The sequence below is a fragment of the Aspergillus fijiensis genome, assembly GCF_003184825.1.
Source record: "Aspergillus fijiensis CBS 313.89 unplaced genomic scaffold BO72scaffold_50, whole genome shotgun sequence".
In the NCBI taxonomy this organism is placed as follows: domain Eukaryota; kingdom Fungi; phylum Ascomycota; class Eurotiomycetes; order Eurotiales; family Aspergillaceae; genus Aspergillus; species Aspergillus fijiensis.
The window spans coordinates 127,532-147,583 of record NW_024469026.1 but is presented as its reverse complement, the minus strand read 5'-3'; the positions used below and the strand labels follow the sequence as shown (position 1 = coordinate 147,583).

The following is a 20,052-nucleotide window of genomic DNA, read 5'->3' as shown; positions in this document are numbered from 1 at the left end:
CATACAGCTGTCCCAAGGGCATTGGATGAGGCGCGGGGTGAGACAAAAGTGGATCAAATATGCCTTCCTCCATGCTGAACGTGACAGCACTCCTCTCCACCCCCGGGGGGAGTGATGTCTGACCCCAGGCTTTCCCCCCATATCTCCTTTCTGAAATTATGGTTGTTTTTCTTCATCGTTATGCTTGAATATAGAAAGATATTTCTTCTTGCTGTTTTTGACCCCTGAACAAGACTTTTCTACCCCTACCACGACCTCCCAACCACCCTGATCGTGAATCCATATCCGCACCTTCTAGTCCCCAATCTCCAACCTAAACCCAGCAGAATGGGCCACGCATTCGGGCTAAGGGGGAACAAAGTTACCATAGGCCACATCGCGACGGTCATCATCCCCGCCTACATCTGCTTCGGGTACCTGAACGCGGTGTCCAGCGGCATCGTCAACCGACAGTCATGGGTGGATACCTTCCCCCCAGCTCGACACGGTGAACACCACTGGAGCCACGAACGCCGAGAACTCCAGGATCGAGGGCACGGTGGTGGCTCTCTTCAACCTGGGATGTCTTTTCAGTGCCATCGCCTGTATCGGGGTCGGTGATCGCCTGGGCAGGAAACGAACCTTCATCCTGGGGTTGGCGATCACGATTGTTGGCTCGATTCTTCAGAGTACGGCCTTTGTGCTGGCACACCTGATTGTTGGGCGGTTCATCACCGGGCTGGGATTCGGCGCGGTGACGGCTACAGGGCCGAATTGGTAGGAACCCCATTTATGTCGTAAATCCCTTGTTTGTCTACCAGTTCGCTGAAGAGAGCATGTTGGGTGCGAGAAATAGGCAAAGCGAGACCACTACCCCCAAGCTTCGAGGCTTTATTGTGATGCTTCAAAGCGGGTTCCTGGCCATCGGTCTGGCCGTGGCGGGTTGGCTGGAATATGGCCTCGCCTTCGCTGAGGGCTCCGTCGTCTGGCGCCTGCCGCTCGCTCTTCCGTGCCTCCTCTGTCTGATATCTCTAATCTTCACCCCCTTTTGGCCGGAATCGGTAAGCCTATGCTTAGCTGTCAACCCCTAAGAATACCAGCTAACAATAGGTGATAGCCAAGATGGCTCATTAAAGTAGGTCGGATCGACGAGGCCCGCGAAGTGCTAGCCATCCTTCTCGATGAGTCTCCCACGAGTGATGCAGTGGTCCACCAAGTGGAGGAGATCGAGTCATCCCTGCAAGAAACTGGCCAGGGCTCCTTTCAGGACATCTTTCGAAACGGGCCCTCACGCTTCGGTAATCGGGCTTTCATTGCCATTGCCACGCAAATGGCGCAGCAAATGTGCGGGCAGAACGCCATCACTTTCTATCAAAGTACCATCTTCAAGGAATTTCTCGGCATGGATTCCAAGCTAGCGCTGCTCATGTCAGCCGTGCTGTTTACCTGGTATGTATCATAACCGAAAACGACAAGAAGAAGCTCTTGGAAACCTCAAATAAAAGCTAACGATTCTCCACACACAAAGGAAAATCCTAATCAGCCCCTTCGGCGCCCTCACCGTCGACAAAGCCGGCCGCCGGAAGCTACTGATCCTCTCCTTCGTAGGAATGGGCATTTGCATGGCGGTCATGGCGGGCTGTATGTCTCAGAACAGTAGCAACAAGGCAGCCATGGACACCGCCGTGGTTTTCATCTTCATCTACGTGTTCTTCTACGTCACCGGATGCATCGGGTTGACGTACCTCTACTGTTCAGAGATCGCGCCTCTTGCCGTCCGAACCCAGATCACCGGCATGTCGACCGCCTCCTCGTGGACGTTCAACTTCCTCGTCGTCGAGGTTACCCCAAGTGGCTTCAGCTCTCTGGGCTGGAAGTACTTTCTGGTCTATGCGGCGATTAACCTTGTCCTCCTTGTGCCGAGTACGTCCCACTCTTCGTTGATTTTGTTGTGGCTCGTTCTTCCGCTCCTTCCTCCTTTTGTGTTTCCTCCGCCCCCTTGAGCGCATCGTCTTCGGTACTGCTAGTGTCGTACACAAAACGAGGCTAAATCGGATGATAGTGGTCTACTTTCTCTTCCCCGAGACAGAGGGCCTTCATCTCGAGGCCATCGACAACATCTTCCTCGACAGCCGCAACATTCTGCACCCCGTCCGAGCAGCACGGAAGCTTCGCAAGCATCATGCAGAGCTTGCACTAGCCGGAGGCAACAGTGGACAGCTTCAGGTGGAGGATAAGCAGACCGAAGAGCACCGCGAGTTCGTCGCATAGGCTTCGGTCCGGTAAATCCTGCCATTGCCCTTGAGTCGAGGTCGGTCCCTCAACGGAAAACGAGTATTGATTCAGGTATGTACATATAGAGGTTAAAATGAAGAAAAAAGAAGAAGGACACCCCGGGGAGGCTTAATGGATTGAAGCGAATCAGAGGTTGGAGAGGAATGCGCGGGGGCAGGGAGGCCGGGAATATTGATGACCCGCCATATGTCCTCTAGCGCGCTAAGGCCCTTTCCCAAACCCTAGGTCAATTTCAATATGTCATCTATCCCGGGGTACTGGCTGTCTTCCCTGTTGTGCGTCCAGGAGTGGCTTCTGTATCAAAACCAGAGTTTCGCAATTGGCTCTACTCTAAATTCCGAGATTGTCCTTGTGGGTTGGCAGAACGCTGTGCGCGGGCTTTAAAAACCTTAGTACCGCAGTCTAGATTTTACCTTGGATGGTAAAATCACACGTATGGATATGAATCATCGGGAGATGATCGGAATGATTCACTTATCCGAGATATCGAGATTGCAAACTGTGGGAGGACCACTCTGGAAGAACCCGGCATCGCGTATCTCCGTTCTACGTTGGGGTACAGTGACGGGCATGTGGTCATGGGGAGCAGCCATATACTTTGGGTGAGAGCTGCCCGAGCTATCATTTGCTCATACTTTTACAGGACGGCGGCAAGTTCTTTTCTCCACAAGTCTTGCATCCCGCCCACAACACGAGAATTCTGATCTGAAAACTCTCCGTCGGCAAAACGAAGCCGCTGGTTGACCAGATTAAGATCAAATCAAATCAAGGGTTGGTTTCAGCACGTCGACAGATAGTTGAATACTGAGGAGTTTCTGCAAGACCAGTGTTTCCATACTGGATATTCCAAAAGCCAACGTACTGTGACACAAACAGGGCTAATTCGGAGGAAGAAACGCTTTAGTAGGATTTACAAAAGCAGTTTTAACGCCCAGCCGTCTAAGTCCATAATACCTAGCTTTAGTCCTCGGGCGCCTTGACTCGAAGAAAGGTCACTTGACCCGAGGCATGGCCCATGATCAGAAGATCGTCGCTGGCTAGGGCACACGTAGCCCGGTACTCAAAGGGCAAAAGAATCCTTTCATTGCCAGCCACCACCCATGCATCATCCAGAAATAGATCGCGAGAAGAGGCATATCTCGATCCGGAATAGAAGGATCGAACATCCACCCGACCGAAGTTCGTGTCCAGGGTTGCGCCGTCGGCCGAGAAACGCAGGGTTTGTGGGCAGGCTGCCACCGTCCGGGTACCAATCAGCTTACCCGTCTGCACGTCCCAGAGGTCTGTTCTGCCCGTGGATGACTTGTATTCATTGCTGTAGGTGGAAGCCAGCAAGCGGGCATCCGGGGAGAAGGCAAGAGCGCGATCCGCCTTTCGTCCAACTCCTGTTGTGGTGCTCCAGATCAAGGCCCAAGTATCCGTTTTCCAAATCCAAATTCTGCCATACCGACTTATGCATGCTAGATATGCCCCATCCAATGACCAAACAATGTGAATAATATCGTCTTTGCGGCTTTCAGAAGAATTTTCAGAACATTGCGAGTCGCTGTCGTCGTCAGGAAGGGGTTCCACAAGGCGTTTGTCTTGAGCAAGGAAAACACTGTCATTAGGGGTAGCGGGCGTAAAGGGTACTGCAAGCTTGATTCCGAGACCTTTCGATGCTAAATTCCAGATTAAAACGCACTTCTCGAAAAGTGTCGCTCCGGCCAAGAATTCACCATCTGGCGAGAATGATAGACAACAGACCCTCTTACCATGCCCTTTTAACGGTGGCCGCAGCTCGCCAGTATTGCTCCCCCAGACTTTGATAAGGTGAATATTACTTTCGCCCGGAGACTCTGTGCTGTAGACTGCGCAGGCGCAAAGATTGCTGTCTGGGCTGAAGGTAACCGGCCAGTTGCGATACTTTTCCCTCGTCAGGCTGTGTACCCGGGCTCCGGTCTGCGTGTTGTGTATATGAACTGCCCCATCCACACAATTTGCTGCGAATGATTGCCCACCCGGAGAAAACCAGATATCTAAATCTTCGGAGCTGTCAATGTTCTTTCCAACCCTCTTCGTCGGTGTTTTCGTCCTGAAGTCCCAGAGCCACATCATAATTGTCCCACTGACGACGAGAGTCTTGTGGCCAGGAAGTAGATTTAGTCGGCGGACGGAGTTTCCAGGGAAATGTTCCATCTGCTCGCTCGCTGAGGGCCCAGTGAGATCCCACAAGCAAACCGTGTCAGGTGGGGTCATGGATGCCAGGAGAGTCCCATCATTTGAGAAGGCCAGGTCAGAGACACCATCGACGCACCTTAGATGTCTCTGTACCAAAGCTCCACTTGTGACATCCCAGACATCAATCACATGGCTTAGGAGGTCTGTGGTGGCGAGTGTGTCGCTCACCGATGCCAACAGCTTGCCGTTGTTGGAGAGTCGAAGCAGTAGACCGCCAGAACTTACTGTCCTGACAGGCTGGCCAGAAGACCAATTCCACCAGGTGACTTCTCCTTTGCCACCCTCTCCACCCCCCTCCCCCGAAGTGATCATCCACCTGCTTTCTGACGAAAAGGCGATATCCTGGATCAAGCAGGTAGGAATGCGCTGGAGCATTCGATGTGTTTTTAGACACCATATGAGAATTTTGTGGTCCCGTGCAGCGGCTATCACCTCATCGTTATGGGAGAAGGCCACGGATCCGTCATAACAGAGGTCACGGGGGTCTTCAATGCAACAATCAAAAGAATGGATCAATGTGCCAGTGGCGGTGCTCCAGAGTTGCACCTTTCCGGATTCACTCAGAGTTGCTAAAAACTCACCGCGTGCTGAAAAGGCCATCGTTGAAAGTCCAGAGTCGACTTCCACCCACTTGATCACGGTTCCTCTTTCGATGTCTAGAAAGTATAGAACCATTTCGAACATAAGATAACCGGCGCAACGAGTGCGGTCAGGGGAAAACTGTGGAAGACAAGAGGAAATGCTTTCCACGGGATTTCGGATTTCTCTGATCAAGCGTCCCGAGGCCACATCCCATACTCTCACGTGTCCTGCCTTGGATAAGGAGATGATATCTTTTCCCTCTCCCGAAGAAAAGCTGACCGCGCCGCCGGTCCCCATTGGCTCTAAAGTATGAAGAAGTGTTCCTGTGGATGCATTTCAAATGGCCACTTCCGAAGACGCGACCAGCTTACCGTCGGGTGAAAAATCTATTCCACGTCCTCCATAACCTTTCAGAGTCTGTAGTAGAGGACTCCAGACTTTCCTCATAGTGGGTGGCTCAATGATCCATTTGGGGGTCACATGCGATTACTGCTTCCGAACAAGGCTGTCTTCGGGGCTGTAAATGAGAGCAGATCGATAGACCTGCAATGGCGCCTTCTCAATAATTGACCGCGTGTGGCGCACAAAACGTGTAATATCGTAGACAAAAGCACGAAGCTCGGAGCTTCCGTCAGGCTATATACCAAGTTAAGATACTTCTTCCTGGGTATCCCATGTAGGGTCTAGACAGTACTGAGGGTAGAATGAACGTGTCTTTACCACTTACAGGCAGAGTCTTCAGATATTCCAGAAGCTTGAGGACAGCGCCGGTGCCCTCGGATACTTTGCCCATAACACCTAATGCCTCAAGCCAATGCAGAAGATACGTTTTCAAGAATTCGTGGACTGGTCCATTGTCGCTCACAAGGTCGGAGCTCTTGCTTAACCGTAGATGCTCCACCCAGTAGACGCAAGCATACTCAACGTGCGAAGGAATCTCCTGCTTCACGATCCCAGGGTCAATGCTATCCTGCAGAGTAGAAGAGTCTCCGAGATGACAAATATCTTGTCGGAGGGTCTTGGTTAGAGCCTCGAGGCAGTGGCGGAGGAGGTGGCTATGCTTTTCCTTCCTCGAGATCTGAAAAGTTGGTTCTAGACACCTCTCCTTGCTTGTGAGAAATTCAGGGAACGACAGGTGTGCGAGACGGATGGGAGAATCATTGCTGGCGGCTACGTGGATGACTGAGCTTAGGCTTTCCAACATCCCCCTAACCTCGGCCGTATTCTTGGAGAGAAGATTGCTCAGCGTAGTGACAGACAGAGGCCGGTGAAGCACGACAATGGCCCCAAAGATTGCCTGAAAAGTCCGGCGGGTACCTATTCGTTCCTCAGGCGTTGCAAAACTAAGGACATCCCGTAGGACCTCCGTATACATCCCATCCAGTCTTTCACGAGGGTGGCGGTCGTTCGTCAGAAGCAGATCCAACCGTGGTTTGATCCACTCCTTTTTAGCTTTCTTGTCACATATAAAACCCCACGCTGTAGATGCATATATCCACAGCCCGTCAGCTTTCTTGAAAAGCGCATCCAATTTCTCTTCCTCCGGCCATTCTGAGCCAAAGTGGTGCCGCTGGGATATTTCGCCAAGTTTGTGTTTGAGGACCATCTTGATATCACGATGAGACATTTCCTGGTCAATAGGCGTTTCTGCCCCTTGAAGAGCCTGTTTGCAACCATGAGATCCAGTCACCACGTGGTCAAAGCTTGAGAATATGTGGCTTTGTGGGCGGCTGGTGAGGAGAAACTTCAAACGAATCGAGCGCAGTTGATGCGCTTCGTTGATCAGTTCTAATATGGCGTAGACAGGATCTTCGTTGTGCGTAGATTGACACTCATCAAGTGCATCTATGACCACAATCAACGTGAGAGGCAAGAGGTGATTGTTCTTTTCCAAGCTCAACAAGGGCTTAAGAATCAAATTCTTCCACTGCATCCGGACTGAGGCATGTTCATTGCTCGACTCCGGATGCTCTTCAAGCGACTTACGAATCTCGGACTTGAGCTCGGGTAGACAATTCGCAAGCGATTGGCAAAGAGTGGGAAAGAGATAGGTGGCATTGCTCTGCTGTCTCTCATTTTTGTCGAAGAAAAAGCTGGCACCAAGGCAAATGGTTTCCGGGAGGAATATTCGGTCACGACATCGCTCCGCAATGGTTCGTGAGATGGTAGACTTGCCCCCACCGGCTACCCCATAGAGCCAGAAGATGTGTTCTGGCCCAGGGGACTGAATCCAGCCATGAATCTTCTTCAGGATGCCAATCTGAGTCCCTGCAAAGCATTTATCCTTGGTGTCATTTTTCTCGGCCCCAATTCCTGCTTCTGGTGCAATCTTCAGCCTGTCGAAGATCTGGTTATCCACAATGGTCTGGATGATTCGGTCAGTGAAAGGTTGGGAGCTGGATCAAGATATCTCAATACCTCAAGTTCTTTCTTCAACTCGCGTGAGGTCGCCTCGAACCGCTGGTCCAAGTCCAGTAACGTAGCGCTATCCATTGCTCCGATGTCGCGTCGGATTCCTGCGTCGAGGCCCACGATCGTCTGGAGCATCCCCTTCCAGTCTTCCGGGGCCCCCAGATCTTCCAAAACTCTAAAGATACTGGAACGAGAATAGTGCCGCGCGAGGCGAATTTGAAAGAGAAGGATATTGGCGTATACTTTGATGATCTGGACTCTGATGGATTGGGCCAGGGCCTCCTGTTGTTTCGACCGAAAGGTCGTTTCTGCCGTAGAATATCTCCGAGCCCAATTCTGTTCCACGACCGCGTAAAGGGTTAGAAGCTTTGTAACGGATTCAAATCCATTCGAAGCTTCTGCATCCTGCGTGAGGGATCGGGTGATGGGTCCGACTAGGAGGACCAATGCTCCTGCCCACGCAAGGGCTCTGAGCCCACTGCCGTAGTGACGAGGCCTTGCACCGAGATGAGTAACTTCACGGCGCGGTCGACCTGAGCTTTGACAACGATTTCTTTTCCTCCGAGATGGAATCTGGTTCGAGAATTCTGGATGTCCTCGAATCTTCGCTCAACCACGAGCAAAGACGTGGACTGATGTCGAAATCCTCTTCCCCAGCATCCTCGTCCTCTCTCTTGCCTTCTAATAGTGCGAGCTGATAAGCTTTAATGAGCTTGGCGGTGCTTGGGTCGCACGTGAGTTGCTCATATGCCTCTCGCCAAAGGCCTCTCAGGTCTGTAGGCTTTTTACTGGGGGCCTCATCCCCGGAAATGTCGACTGGTTGATCTGAAATCGATGGAACCAGTGTCGTAAAGTTATCATTTGCAGCTGGGGGGCTCGGAGAGTCACCCTGGGCATGGTTGACAAACTGCGCAGCTGTTTGTGGCTGGTCCGTGGTCCGATCTTCCTTATCCTTGCTGGAAAAAAGCCCCAAGAATAATTTCCGACAGCTCCCAGACGAGAGCCTGGCATCGTGGGATGTTGGGTTCCGCATGACTGACGACGGGGACACTTAGAGTTGAGGTATTGAGTTGACGCGCATGAATTTCCGGGCCTCCCATGTCGGAAGTAGCGAGTGCGGAGCTCAATCTGAGGGGCATGCAGCTGTCGTTGTGGATCACGATGATTGGACTGCTGTCTTCAAGCAAATTGGAGATCTCATTGAACCCATCATACAGCGCTACTGCAGTGATGTGGCAGTGGAGACATGAGAGGCGTCGGTGATCTACCAATCCGAATCACCTTTCAGCACTAGCGCAAGATCACAGCCCCGACTCCAATTCCAGCTCCTAAGTTACATGACCCCTGAAAAGTGGTTGGAAAATCCGTTCCGGGTAAAAGCAGTAACTAGAAATGGAGCTGCCATCGCAGCAATCGGTTGTTGAACTAGATTCAAGACCATATTCCAGGAAGTCCACTTCATGTCAGCATGAAGGATGCCTGCTTCTCGACCGCGATCGCGAGTACGCTAATATCTACGCTAATATCTACGCTAATCGCAAAACCAATCTTGCTCCCAACAAACCAACAGCCTTTGTCCGCGGGTTTCAACCTTAGACAATCTGTTCTGGGGTTTTTTTGTGGTTGTTTATAGTGTAATCCACGTCGCGTAGCCCACGTCTTCTGGGATAAGAAATGTAATATCAACTCGAGTGGCCAGGATGTGCAGAAGAAATCTATTTTTCAATTATCAATCACCTAACGTTAGTTTTCGGCTTGATCCTCTGTACTTGGTTTGGATTCAAACTGCTGCTGTTGATGCACAGAAATGTGTAAAATATACATGTATTTTGCTACTGCAGTGAATTGGCAAGTCTATCAGAAGATTCGTGTTAGATCACAAAAAGATAATCCTCACTATAAGGAAATTTGTCCTTATCATAAAGGCTTCTATTGCTTAAGCCTACTATCAAGCACTTCTGAATCACTTTCAGTACAATATCTATAGTCGAAGTACTAAGATATCAAATTCATACATGTGAGGTTAGCTTGAAGTGGGACAACCACTTCAACCCTGCTAGTGATGATGTGTGCCACAAAAGTCTTTCTTAAGTATTTCTTTGTTCTATATGGCACTACAAAGTGATGATTGCCGGCCTACTTAGCACATCGATCCCACAAATCTTCTCTTCCTATCCCCTTTTGCGGCCACCTCGCGCTATGAGTTAGACTACACATCCGTTTTACATCTCAACAGTATGGCGAAAGCTTTTTGATGAGATGTCCGACTACACGATTATTCTCTATAGCTAAGATGAATCACATGAAAAGTAGAGACATGAGAAATTCAACGAGCGTATTTTGTCGTATGGCGATGGCACTTTCGAGCTTGAATCCGCGCCGACCCAGCAACCCGTGACCGCATCCCCTCCAGATCATGCTGAAGGCGCCTTTTCCAACATAAATGAACTACCTGACTAGGTTAAGAGCTGACCGAGGGAGCAGGGTTGATCGGACTGATGAATCATACAGAACTTGATTGGATCGTCATTATTTGTCCAAGAAAGCCTGCATTCCACCTATTTGTGCATTCCCACTGAGAAAATATCTGAGCAACCCAACCAGTTTCCCTACAGCCTCATCCCAGTCCTTCTTGGAGGACAGGTCATATCCTCGTGTAAAGGCTATAGTGAAGGTTTCATCAGCCGAGCACCCCTTTGAATGGACGCGCAATATCTGATCTTTTGTAAAGAACCCGCGAGCAAAAAAGATTGGCCGTTTGTAGAAACCAAGAACAAACATCTCTTGATCGCGTAGGCCTAGTTTAACATTGCATGCAAGCTGGCCTAGCATGATACTCAGAGTCTGTCCCAGAAACTCTCCCCACGTCTGATCATGAAACCACTGGAGCGATAGTTTAGAAAGCGTAGTGAAGGCTCTGCTTGAAAGTGAGTCGATCTACGCTCGTGAAAGATAAAATAGGAAGGTTTCGGTCCTGAGTACGAATCATGACAGCGCCATCAGGCCTGGCTGCATACTTCTGACCGCCGATATGATATGACTGCCTGTGCGTGGCCACAGGAAAGCTTCTGTGCTTTAGTCTAACGCGCTTTCCCCGCGGCAGTTCGAAACTTACTAGAGTCGAGGTCCAGAACCTCTCATACCTATTTTCCGATAAAGACTCTCCATCAGCTCTCTCAACACGAGGACCTGTAGGGTCATCAGATGGGCAAAGTCTGCCCGCGTAGAATACTTCCAGCTCTTTCGCGGAAGAGTTACAGTCTCCTCTCTCCCCACCACATCTTCCAGCAAGCCCGGCTCGATGCGATCAGGATACATAGGGTTGGCTTTCGGGATAGTAGGCTTGAAGGGGGTCGGGCTCGGCGAGGGAGGCGTCGAAGAGGTTAGCCTCGGAGACATACGAGTTGAAGAGGTGGAAGGTTTCTTGGAACTCCTTTGACTCTTCTTCGGGCCAGCGATCAACACAGAAGAGATCGGCAGAGTCAGCATGTTTGAAAACCCAAGGGGTTAGTTCTTCTGTGTTGTCGTCAGTAGTGGGCACCTAAGATGGCATAGTGATCTGGACCCTTTTCATAGGATTGTAAGATGCTGGGAAAGAATTGATCGGTGTCGATGACTATGGAGTTGATAGTGGCCGACATGGTGGGGTGGTGAGCTGTGAAGGCGGGCAGCCTGGAGCTCTGGGCCAGTACCAACTAGGTATGTAGGTATGTACTGTGCAAGGTGGGCTTTCCGCGGAATGTGCCCAGTGGTGGAACTCTGTCTATCAGGCCTTGGATCGCGGCTTCTAAGAGCGACCAGGAAGTAATGAATACCTACTTAAAGTCATGTTGGAACTCTGGAAGCCAGTCGGAAAAGACCCCGGCCCTTCGTTCGACAAAATACCGGCCCGGCTGTTTATCCGTGATCTACAATACGCTGCGGAGTATGCGGAGTACAGTAAATTACATGTAATTACCTCCTACATATTAATAGTGAGAATATTAGGCCGACTTTAATCGCATTCCATGCCATCGTGGCCAAGCTCGTTGTACATGATTTCTTCATCTTATTATCCATGTACATGAACCGGTCCTCTGCAGAAATGTATAGTAGTTTAACGTATAGATGAGTTGACAGGCGGGTGGGCATGTCGTGTTTTTGTTGTGGCGGACTTCTCGTCTTTGCCCTCGGGGTTAGCATGCCTTCCTTCCAAGGTGGTGATTGATTGATTGATCCTTGATGTTCCATAAGAGAGTGCGGTCAAATTCCGTGCGCCGTACACGCCATTTCGGTCTTGACTCATACCAGAGCAGCAATTAAATTATGAATTGAGTCACAGTGCGCGGAGGGAGGGTCCGGACGTACTGGCTTATCGCCGATAGCGGCTCAACGCACACCAGAACTTAAGCATGGCCAAGGCCTCCCCTATTCATTCCGACCCACAGTCTACCTACCCACAGTCTGTGGCTTGAGTGGCCCGCCACTAGACAATTTGCGGAAGGGGACGCGACGGCAATATCCGCAAGCCTTGCTATTGGCCTGAAATTCGGCCGACAGCCTTTCCTGAAGAACGTTGAGGCCATAAAACTCGCCGGACCACGTTCTGTTCTCCACAGCGGGGCGTTGCGGACGTGCAGATTATGAACCATAAAACCCCTGCCCCTGCCTTGGCCATGTGCCCAGGTTAGTCTGGTTAGGTGACAGGGTTTCAGGGTCAAGTCTGTTGGCGGTCATTACCACAAATTGTATGAGAAGGTTTTCACCAGGCCAAAATGCAGAACAAGACGAAGACAGGTGTCACAACGCGCAGCCCTCGGAGCAAAGGCTGTCTCATGTGCCGTCGCTCGAAAGTGAAGGTAGGATCATTGCCTTCTCTATGGTTCCCGCTTCGTGATTTTCGGGAATGGAGACACTGATGAGAATAATCAAGTGCAATGAAGGGCAGCCGCAGTGTAGTCGCTGCGTCCGTCGGGGCACTGAGTGTAGCTATCCTGATGCCCTGGAGCTCGATTTTCGCGATGAGAACAGTAAAGCAGCAGCCCGCACTGCTGCTCTCTGGCGAACGCGTACCCAGGCGGCAAGGCTGCTGCGTGAACCCAGCGCCCCCAGCCGCACACTGGTGGATCTTCACGACCGGGTTATCGCGGCATTCTATCGGGATTTTGACTGCAGCGCCAAGGTCTCCAACCCCTGGATCGAATTCTTCCAGATGCTACCCACACTCTACCGCCAATCAGTCAGAGTTCCCTCCTCCCCCACCCGCCAGGCGATCCGTGCCCTGGCTCTGGCCCACCATTCGCGTCAACAGCAGCAGCCTGTCCCACAGCTGGAGATCATGGCGCGGACCGAGTACCTGCAGGCTATTACCCAGATTCGGCTCCAGCTGCAGCGAAGTCACGGGGTTTCGAGCACCGAGACCGTCGTCTCGGTTGCGCTGATGGGGCTCTTTGACTCAATCCTTCCGAGCCCTGAACCGGCGCAATCCTGGCATGCGGCCCACCAGCACGGAGCTATCTCCATGGTGCGGCAGCAAATCACTTCGCCCACCTCGGCAGCCAGCATTGATCCCTATCTCCTCAAATATCAGTACCTGCTAATGGTAATCAATTGCTTAAACCAACGATCACGGCCGCAGCTCCCATTAAAATGGTGGACCGCGGTGATGGACCCGGGATTCACGGCTGCCCATCTGTTCTGTACCATGTATCGGCTCGCCCAGTGGCAAGCCGAGATCGACTCGTACATTGTTACCTTTGACCACCACGCCATGTCTAACATGGTCGACACTTTACTCGCGGCCGATGATGCATTGGATGCATGGGAAGCCCAACTACCCCCGAGCTCTCACTTCTCCGAGCGGGAGGTCAGGGCCGATGATCCCGCAATCCTGCAATGGCCCGGCGCCCCATCCCGGGTCTACGTCTATGAGAACAGCTGGAATGCCGTGCCCCGCACTTTCTGTTTTGCCACGCGCATCATGCTCTGCCAAAATATCCTACTGTGCAACGGCTACGCGGAAGATGCGGAGCAGACCATTGTGGATATGATTCGACACATCTGCCGCAGCACTCACGCAGTAATCAGTGGTAGCGGTGATGGCAGCAAAGCCGTGGAAGAAGGACTCTCGATGCGCGGGCGGGCGATAGTGTGGCCGCTAAATGTTGCTGCCTCCGCCCTCCAGGGCAACCCGAGGGTCCTGGCGCAGGTGGGCGTCGAGTCTGCCCAGTGGACGCGACGAGCTCTTCAGCATGCGCTAAGGCTCTCTGGGAGTAGTTTGGCTCTCAATATGGATTACAAGACGGAGCAAAGAATGCCTGACTTGTTCCAAACATTTTATCTAGGTCAGAAGGGGTGCTTGGATGAACAGCACTGATCTTATAAGTGTTTTTATGGGAAAGATCCTTTGTGGGACTTGTCCAGGCAACTACATTGATTCCATCCAATCAAGAAATTGGCGCATCCAAAGACTCGGACCCGACCCAGGGATTCGGACTCGGATCACTTCCAGCCCTGCCAAGGAAGCTTGATTTCAGCTGCGGAGGGAAAATAAACCCTCCGACCGGGACGGAAGTGTACTTGAGGCCGACCCAAAGCGGTATCTCTTCCGACCCTCAAGTTTTCCTCTTTTCCTCTTCCCCTTCTTTCTCTCTCCCAATGATCTATATACTTCTTTCCTGTCCTGCTATCATCTCTTCCATACCTGGTCTATAATTTTCTCTCATGCTTTCAAACACCTACTCGCTGCAATCCTGCAATCATAATACCCGCTATTTCTTCTATCAACTCCGAATGGCTGATCCTCGCTCTATGAACTCGCTCGTGTCTATCGTCTCCTCTATCCCATGCGTGCTGGCTCTACTGCAATTCTTCTGCGAATCGGCAAACCTCAGTTACCCGCCGTAATTACCCAACGAAGACAGAATGAACTACTTTACACCGGTCCTTCGATGCGAGGTGGAGGGGATCGCTGAGACTCAGTGGCTGGGAAGTGGTATGGACGCAAAGATGGACATGAGCGACAATCCGTCCAACGAGGTCACTGGATTCCGGGTCAGACGGAGCCCAAGGCTTGTTGATCGCTGCCTCAATGTCATGGTCCGGATTTCCGGATCTGTACCGGTCTTCTTCGTGATTCTAGCCGGTCTGTTGACGTGGGCTCTGTTGGGCATTCGATTTGGAAACCTGAGCATCTGGATTGCTTCCATCTCTGATGTTCAGGCTATTCTCTGTTATGTCTTTGACTCTTTCATTATGCGTCAGCTCCTGCGCCAGTATTCCGAGCAGCGCGACGCCATTGTCGAGCTCCGGTCCCGCAGTCACAGTCATCAACGCATGCTCGCCAACATCAAGAGGAAGCTAGGACAGGACGGGATCCATCAAGTCGCCGAGAAGTGCAACGTGGAGACTTTCGAGCCAAAGGATTACAGCTTGCACTCTCAGGGGCCTTTGGCTCGGGGTATCATGCACTCCGCCCAGGCCTTTGGGCACGTACTCAGCTCTCTTCTCTTTTGGGTCTGTGTCGTGATTTGGCTGGGCTTCGGTCCGCATTGCAGCTGGTCCGACCGGTGGCAACTCTACATCAACGACGCGACATCCGCGCTGATGATCCTGGTATTTGCGTTCCTCGCCTGCCTCCGAGAACGCTACGCGGATTATAGCAGCACCTCTCTGGATGCCATCTTCCGACTCGACTCGACCCTCGAGATGAAGCTTCGCTGCTTGACCAAGGATGATCTACCAAACCCTATGGTGGCTGACCCCCCACCCAAGGAGAATATCTTGCAGGTGGTGATCTTCTACTACGCGGACATCGTTGGAACCTTGGTCGGCCTCGTCTTTCTCGTGCTGGTGGTCATCGCCTGGGCTGCGGTCGGCCCTGTCCTCCACTATGACAGTAACTGGTGGCTCCTGATTGGGACGTACGCCGGACTAGTGGGTCTCTTTGACAGCTTCGTTCTTCGCAACGTCCAAAGCAAAGCGAATCGATACATCAAGCGCCAGATGACGATGGTTTTGAGTGCAGATGCCGCTCTGCTTACGGAACTCTCCCTTGCTACCGATAACCGCGCAGGCAGCAGCGCCCAGCGCCCGTCCCTGAGCCAGAGAGTATCCCGCCGGATGGATGCGGTTACCTCCCATGTTCTCATGGTTATGGCAGGCTTTCTCCTCACCATTGGCTGTGTGGTCACGTCTAGCGCGATGAAATGGAGTCTAACCGGACAGTTGATCTCGAACGTACCGCCCAGCATCATCGAGACCTTCTTCATGTTGATCCTCATCAATGGTCAGAATGATGCCGAAGCCAGCGTCCATGGAGATCTAGACGACCTGTATCACCGCCGCCAGCGGCTGCTGTCCTTTACGCAGCATGCGAAGGAGCTTTTGGAAGTACATGGGCAGTCTGACATCGCTACGATGGCTGCATCTTGAAGAGATACTTATGTCTCGCGGCCGCGAGGGAATAGACGTTGGCATTCAACATGCAGTGTGGTGGGTTGATGTTGTTCGCAGTATAACGTCTCGATCCCAGTACTAGAATCTTCCATAATAGACGCTTTGTATGATGTTACTTGGCCGGCTGTACCTGGGTACGATCTGTGATTGATTAGTCATGTTCCTCCCTGTCATGGTCGTGCTTTTTGTATGTGAAATCTGTTTCCACTTTTCGTTAGTTTTGTTGTTTTTTGTCGGCCTATGTAATCGGGATTTCCATTTTCCCTCAGCTCTATTACAGAAAAGCAACCGAGTCTTCTACTTGCCACTCAACAACTGCTACTGTTTTCTTCGCGCGAAGAAAGACCCGACATGATTTATTTAGCCTGCTCCCTTTAATGTTGATTCTTCTTGGTATGTTCTTTGATTTACGTCTACTTTCTAGTCAAAAAAAAGTTTTAGATATACTTGATCTTCATTTCCAACCATTCTCGGCCTGTATAGTAGGCCACCTAGAGGAAAGCACGAGGAACTGAGGAACCAAGCCGTAGATTGCCTTGGCTCCCCTCAGAAACCTTGTGGGAGAGCTTCAGTCTAGTTAGATCTGTCGGAGGCGCTTGCGATCACAGTACCCAGCCGGGTGGGTACAGGGCGCCTTCCGCCAGAACTTTTTGGCCGTCTCACGCACTATGCCCTCGCGCGTGCGGAGTTCCATGGTGTCCTTGTTCCGGTCCGACTTCTTGACGACCAACTGCTCGCAGGGCAACGAGGAAGCCCACCGGTAAGCTGGCAACTGGCCGAAGCGCGCGTAGTAGGCCTCGGCCTGGGGGGCGGGCCAGTCCACCATGGCGACCCGCTCGCCGCACTGGAAGCGCACCCGGATGTGGCCCGGCTGCAGCGGGGGCATGCCCTGATAATTGCCGCGGATCTTGTGGTAGAGCTCGTGCGCGCGCTCCGAGATGCTCGGCTTCTAGTCCTCCTCGTACCGGATGAACTGGCACGGGTGGTGGCCGTCCCAGCCGATTGAGAACTCCTCGTGGTCGTGGCCGAATTTGTCCAAGAGCTGTTTCTTTGCCTTCTTCTGGAAGGGGGGGGGGGGGGGGGGGGGGGGGTGCGAGCAGAGCCCGCAGAGCAGGGGGCTTCCACACTCCTTTTTGCAAACTTCCGTAGACAGTCTGTCGTGCGGGCTCGGAACAATTGAAGGTGGTAAGGGTGAGAGAATGACTGTTCTGAGCGATGTGCTTGGTTGCTGGAAGATAGATTTTGCTTCCACTTGGTTTTTGCACCTGTGATGGAGCTGATGGATACTCCGACTCTTGGGGATTGACGGTGATATTGATACTATCGAAATTCTCGACTGTTTGAAGTGTACGCAAGGACTAAGGCAGCTAGCCATCAAAGAAACGCCGATCGATTCTTGGTGTTGAAGCCGCACAACCATCTCTACAAACCGAGTAAGGACAAATGAACGCCCGACAAACAAGCCAACGTGCCCCTTTGATTTTATGCCAAAGATCAAAAGAGCATGCGGGAATGACAAACAAAATAAGGCTAGAAGCAGGCGCTACATTGCTTCTAGCTCTTGCAGAACTATTGCGAATTCAATCAACAAAGCCACGCCTAAAGCACATCTGATATAAAGTTTACTTTATACTTCTAAGTTTTGCCTAGGACCCATTGTGCCTTTGTGTCTGTATTTCACCCGCCCCGCTTCCCCGAAACAATTGCATTGTCTTCCTTCCTCTATCCTTAGTAGAAGTGACAAGAGCTAATTTTTGGTGCCTTTACTGGACCTGAAAGGTGATCTCAGGTAGGAATATATCACATCTGAGTATTCGGTCTCTCCCGCCATGACGTCGAGTGTTTGGCGTTCGCGAGGCACATGAAGACGAACGTGTACCTGCTTGGTGTATAACTATACAGTTTATAGTAATTGGACACTGATGGTTGAAAGTGATCATAACAATACATGATCACACCTGAGCCGAGCCGAGCGACCCCCGCAAGGAGTGGGGCGGAGTGGTCGCCCCGTTTTGTTCGGAGTCGAACTGCCCATTTGTTAGGTTTCTCCCTGAATGTTTTGAGACCCCCACACCCTCGCCCAATTGATCAAACTTACACGAGCTAAGCTCTCGACAGAAATCAAAAGTTCTACAATCCTGTTCAGGGGTCCGATCGGCTGAATTGAAAATCCTCTACCCTACCATACATGCAGTTCGTCAGTTGGCGCCTGGAACCGACCTCTCTCCCCTGACCATCGCCACAGAAGCTTTCTTTTATTGACAATACCAATGACCTCTTTCATCAAGCCATATTTCCTTTCCCTCTCCCCGTCCTCAACCTGGGACCCCTTGTTCAAGGGTCTGTATCACGGAGTCAGAGCATCCCTCGTGATATGGAGTCAAGTCTATCTCTACGGCGTGCGGGCGATCATTTTAATCGAGCTAGGTGCTATCGTCGCTTTGCACCTCTCGCTGTCCCTGATTCCCGATTACTTTGAGAACTCGCGCGATGGGTGGTCGTCCGAATCAGAGTCCATGGAGTTTGTAGGGGAGATTCTCGGTCTGGGCATGGAGCTGATCACGTCTTATCTGCTCTACAAGCGACCGCACCCGCGAAGATCTGGTATGTTATATCACGCTACCTGCATGGTTTCTTGCAATTCTCGCATGCTTATTTGCATTTCGCTCGAATAGAGGCTGGAGTAGGGAATCAGTAATTGGTTCCTGTTGGCCTGACCGGTCGAACATCACTTGACATGCCGTGCTTTCGGCCGCTGAAAGGGCGTATACCCAGAATGGAAATGCGAGTCCAGGTACTGTGGTTGTTATAGAGATATTTGTAGTTTAAGAAAGGTGCTCCAGCTCTGGGCACCCCACTAAAGATTCAATGTGTTTTCAGACTTGCTAGGATGTGACCCGTGCCCAGTTGAGCAGGCGAAGAGAGGAATTCGCTTTACCGGTGCTGATGATACACGACCAAGACACTGAGGTATTATGAGCATGAAGCTCGGGGATAACAATAGTAGCCTGGACGCAGGTTAACGGCTATTACGACAGCAAATAATGGTTGTGGTTTGCAAATGATCTGGTCTTCTTAGGGATAAAATAGTGAATGAGGGCACAAGTGAGATCGACTAACACCAACCGGCATCTCACTTCACACCTCCATAGCCCTTCTGTATGCATTTCCCATCCCATCACAGTATTTATAATCATAGTCGAACTGGACAAGATAAGCGAATCATATTTGCCCCTGGCCTTTGTCCTATCTCTCGATCGCAGCCCCTGCCTTGCTATTCTTGAGCCTATTCACCTCGACAGTCTCTCTAGCCTGACCGAGAGCAACAAGCTGGCTCTTCAATACCTTCACACTCCGAACACTCACCCCTTCCTTCGGGTCGAACAGTGCATCAAATGATACTATTTCAACTTTGGCCCGCATCACTGTAGTTAAAGCGATAGTTCTGGCCAGAGTAATAACGTCACTGTCCCTAATAGCAAGACTGACCTTCTCTGGCATTCTGTGGTTCTAGTAAAGTTCCGGCGACTTATCGATGCCCCGTGGCGGGAGCGTCCGATCGAAGACCAGCCGCGTGTAAGTGGGACGCTTCATCATTTCCTGTCTCCATGCTTTGCTGGGGGAATCAAAATTGAGGAATTCGTGTTTAGCGTCACGGCAGCTATTTGGTGCGGAGTTGGAGCCGCAGATCGCCCGGGCTCGCCGACATGATTCGAGGATGTCGGTGTTTCTAAGGGGCTGGAGCAGAGCGATCGTCGCTTGACATTGGTTGGAAGTGGGGATGTGAGGTAACTCCTCTATATGGCAAAAGTCGTGTAGGACCGTCGCATCGAAAGCGTTTTGGGGGAGAGACATATTCAACGCAATAGTAGAGGAAGAAGGAAAGTCAGTTTGGAGGCAGCCTTGAGAGGAGGGGCAGGCGGCTATGTGAATTAGGGCTAACATTACATGCGCAGTCTAGCCTTGTTCAGACAATGAGTCACTTCATGTATCGAGCCTGATTTCTACTCGGATAGTCCTCCTGCGAAGTTTTTCTGGGATGGCAAATGTCAGCCAGGCGACTGCAGAGGTCTAGCCAAGAAGTGCGACTTCGGTGTCTCGCTGGTTGCCCTCATACCGTTAGCAAAT

The 20,052-nt window shown here is 51.4% G+C and overlaps 6 protein-coding genes across 6 annotated transcripts; 3 read left to right on the top strand and 3 right to left on the bottom strand.

Moving 5' to 3' along the window:
* Positions 1 to 327: 327 nt before the first annotated feature.
* On the top strand, positions 328 to 2,250 carry BO72DRAFT_470939 (sugar porter family MFS transporter; the record flags this gene model as incomplete). Its single annotated transcript, XM_040947063.1, has 6 exons — positions 328 to 441; positions 479 to 756; positions 836 to 1,040; positions 1,097 to 1,428; positions 1,508 to 1,902; positions 2,042 to 2,250. The coding sequence occupies 6 exons, from the start codon at positions 328 to 330 to the stop codon at positions 2,248 to 2,250; spliced, it is 1,533 nt and encodes a 510-aa protein (XP_040798311.1).
* A 1,680-nt stretch (positions 2,251 to 3,930) lies between these two features.
* On the bottom strand, positions 3,931 to 7,414 carry BO72DRAFT_339433 (WD40 repeat domain-containing protein; the record flags this gene model as incomplete). The annotated part of the gene is made up of 4 exons (XM_040940594.1): positions 3,931 to 4,292; positions 4,965 to 5,070; positions 5,440 to 5,532; positions 5,942 to 7,414. Coding segments are annotated over 4 exons (2,034 nt in total), but the record flags the coding sequence as incomplete, so codon positions are not given.
* Positions 7,415 to 10,017: 2,603 nt separating this feature from the next.
* BO72DRAFT_384960 (uncharacterized protein) lies at positions 10,018 to 10,806 on the bottom strand (the record flags this gene model as incomplete). The annotated part of the gene is made up of 3 exons (XM_040941571.1): positions 10,018 to 10,371; positions 10,430 to 10,553; positions 10,604 to 10,806. 3 exons carry the CDS (start codon positions 10,804 to 10,806, stop codon positions 10,018 to 10,020), a joined length of 681 nt encoding a protein of 226 aa, XP_040798309.1.
* Positions 10,807 to 14,139: 3,333 nt separating this feature from the next.
* Positions 14,140 to 15,900, top strand: BO72DRAFT_516828 (Low affinity iron permease; the record flags this gene model as incomplete). Its single annotated transcript, XM_040949607.1, has 1 exon — positions 14,140 to 15,900. The coding sequence occupies exon 1, from the start codon at positions 14,392 to 14,394 to the stop codon at positions 15,898 to 15,900; it is 1,509 nt and encodes a 502-aa protein (XP_040798308.1). The 5' UTR covers positions 14,140 to 14,391.
* Positions 15,901 to 18,113: 2,213 nt separating this feature from the next.
* On the top strand, positions 18,114 to 18,622 carry BO72DRAFT_488305 (uncharacterized protein; the record flags this gene model as incomplete). The annotated part of the gene is made up of 2 exons (XM_040948037.1): positions 18,114 to 18,528; positions 18,600 to 18,622. The coding sequence occupies exons 1-2, from the start codon at positions 18,195 to 18,197 to the stop codon at positions 18,620 to 18,622; spliced, it is 357 nt and encodes a 118-aa protein (XP_040798307.1). The 5' UTR covers positions 18,114 to 18,194.
* A 620-nt stretch (positions 18,623 to 19,242) lies between these two features.
* On the bottom strand, positions 19,243 to 19,801 carry BO72DRAFT_516825 (uncharacterized protein). Its single transcript, XM_040949606.1, has one exon. It carries the CDS (start codon positions 19,777 to 19,779, stop codon positions 19,435 to 19,437), a length of 345 nt encoding a protein of 114 aa, XP_040798306.1. The 5' UTR covers positions 19,780 to 19,801; the 3' UTR covers positions 19,243 to 19,434.
* Between the last annotated feature and the right edge of the window lie 251 nt (positions 19,802 to 20,052).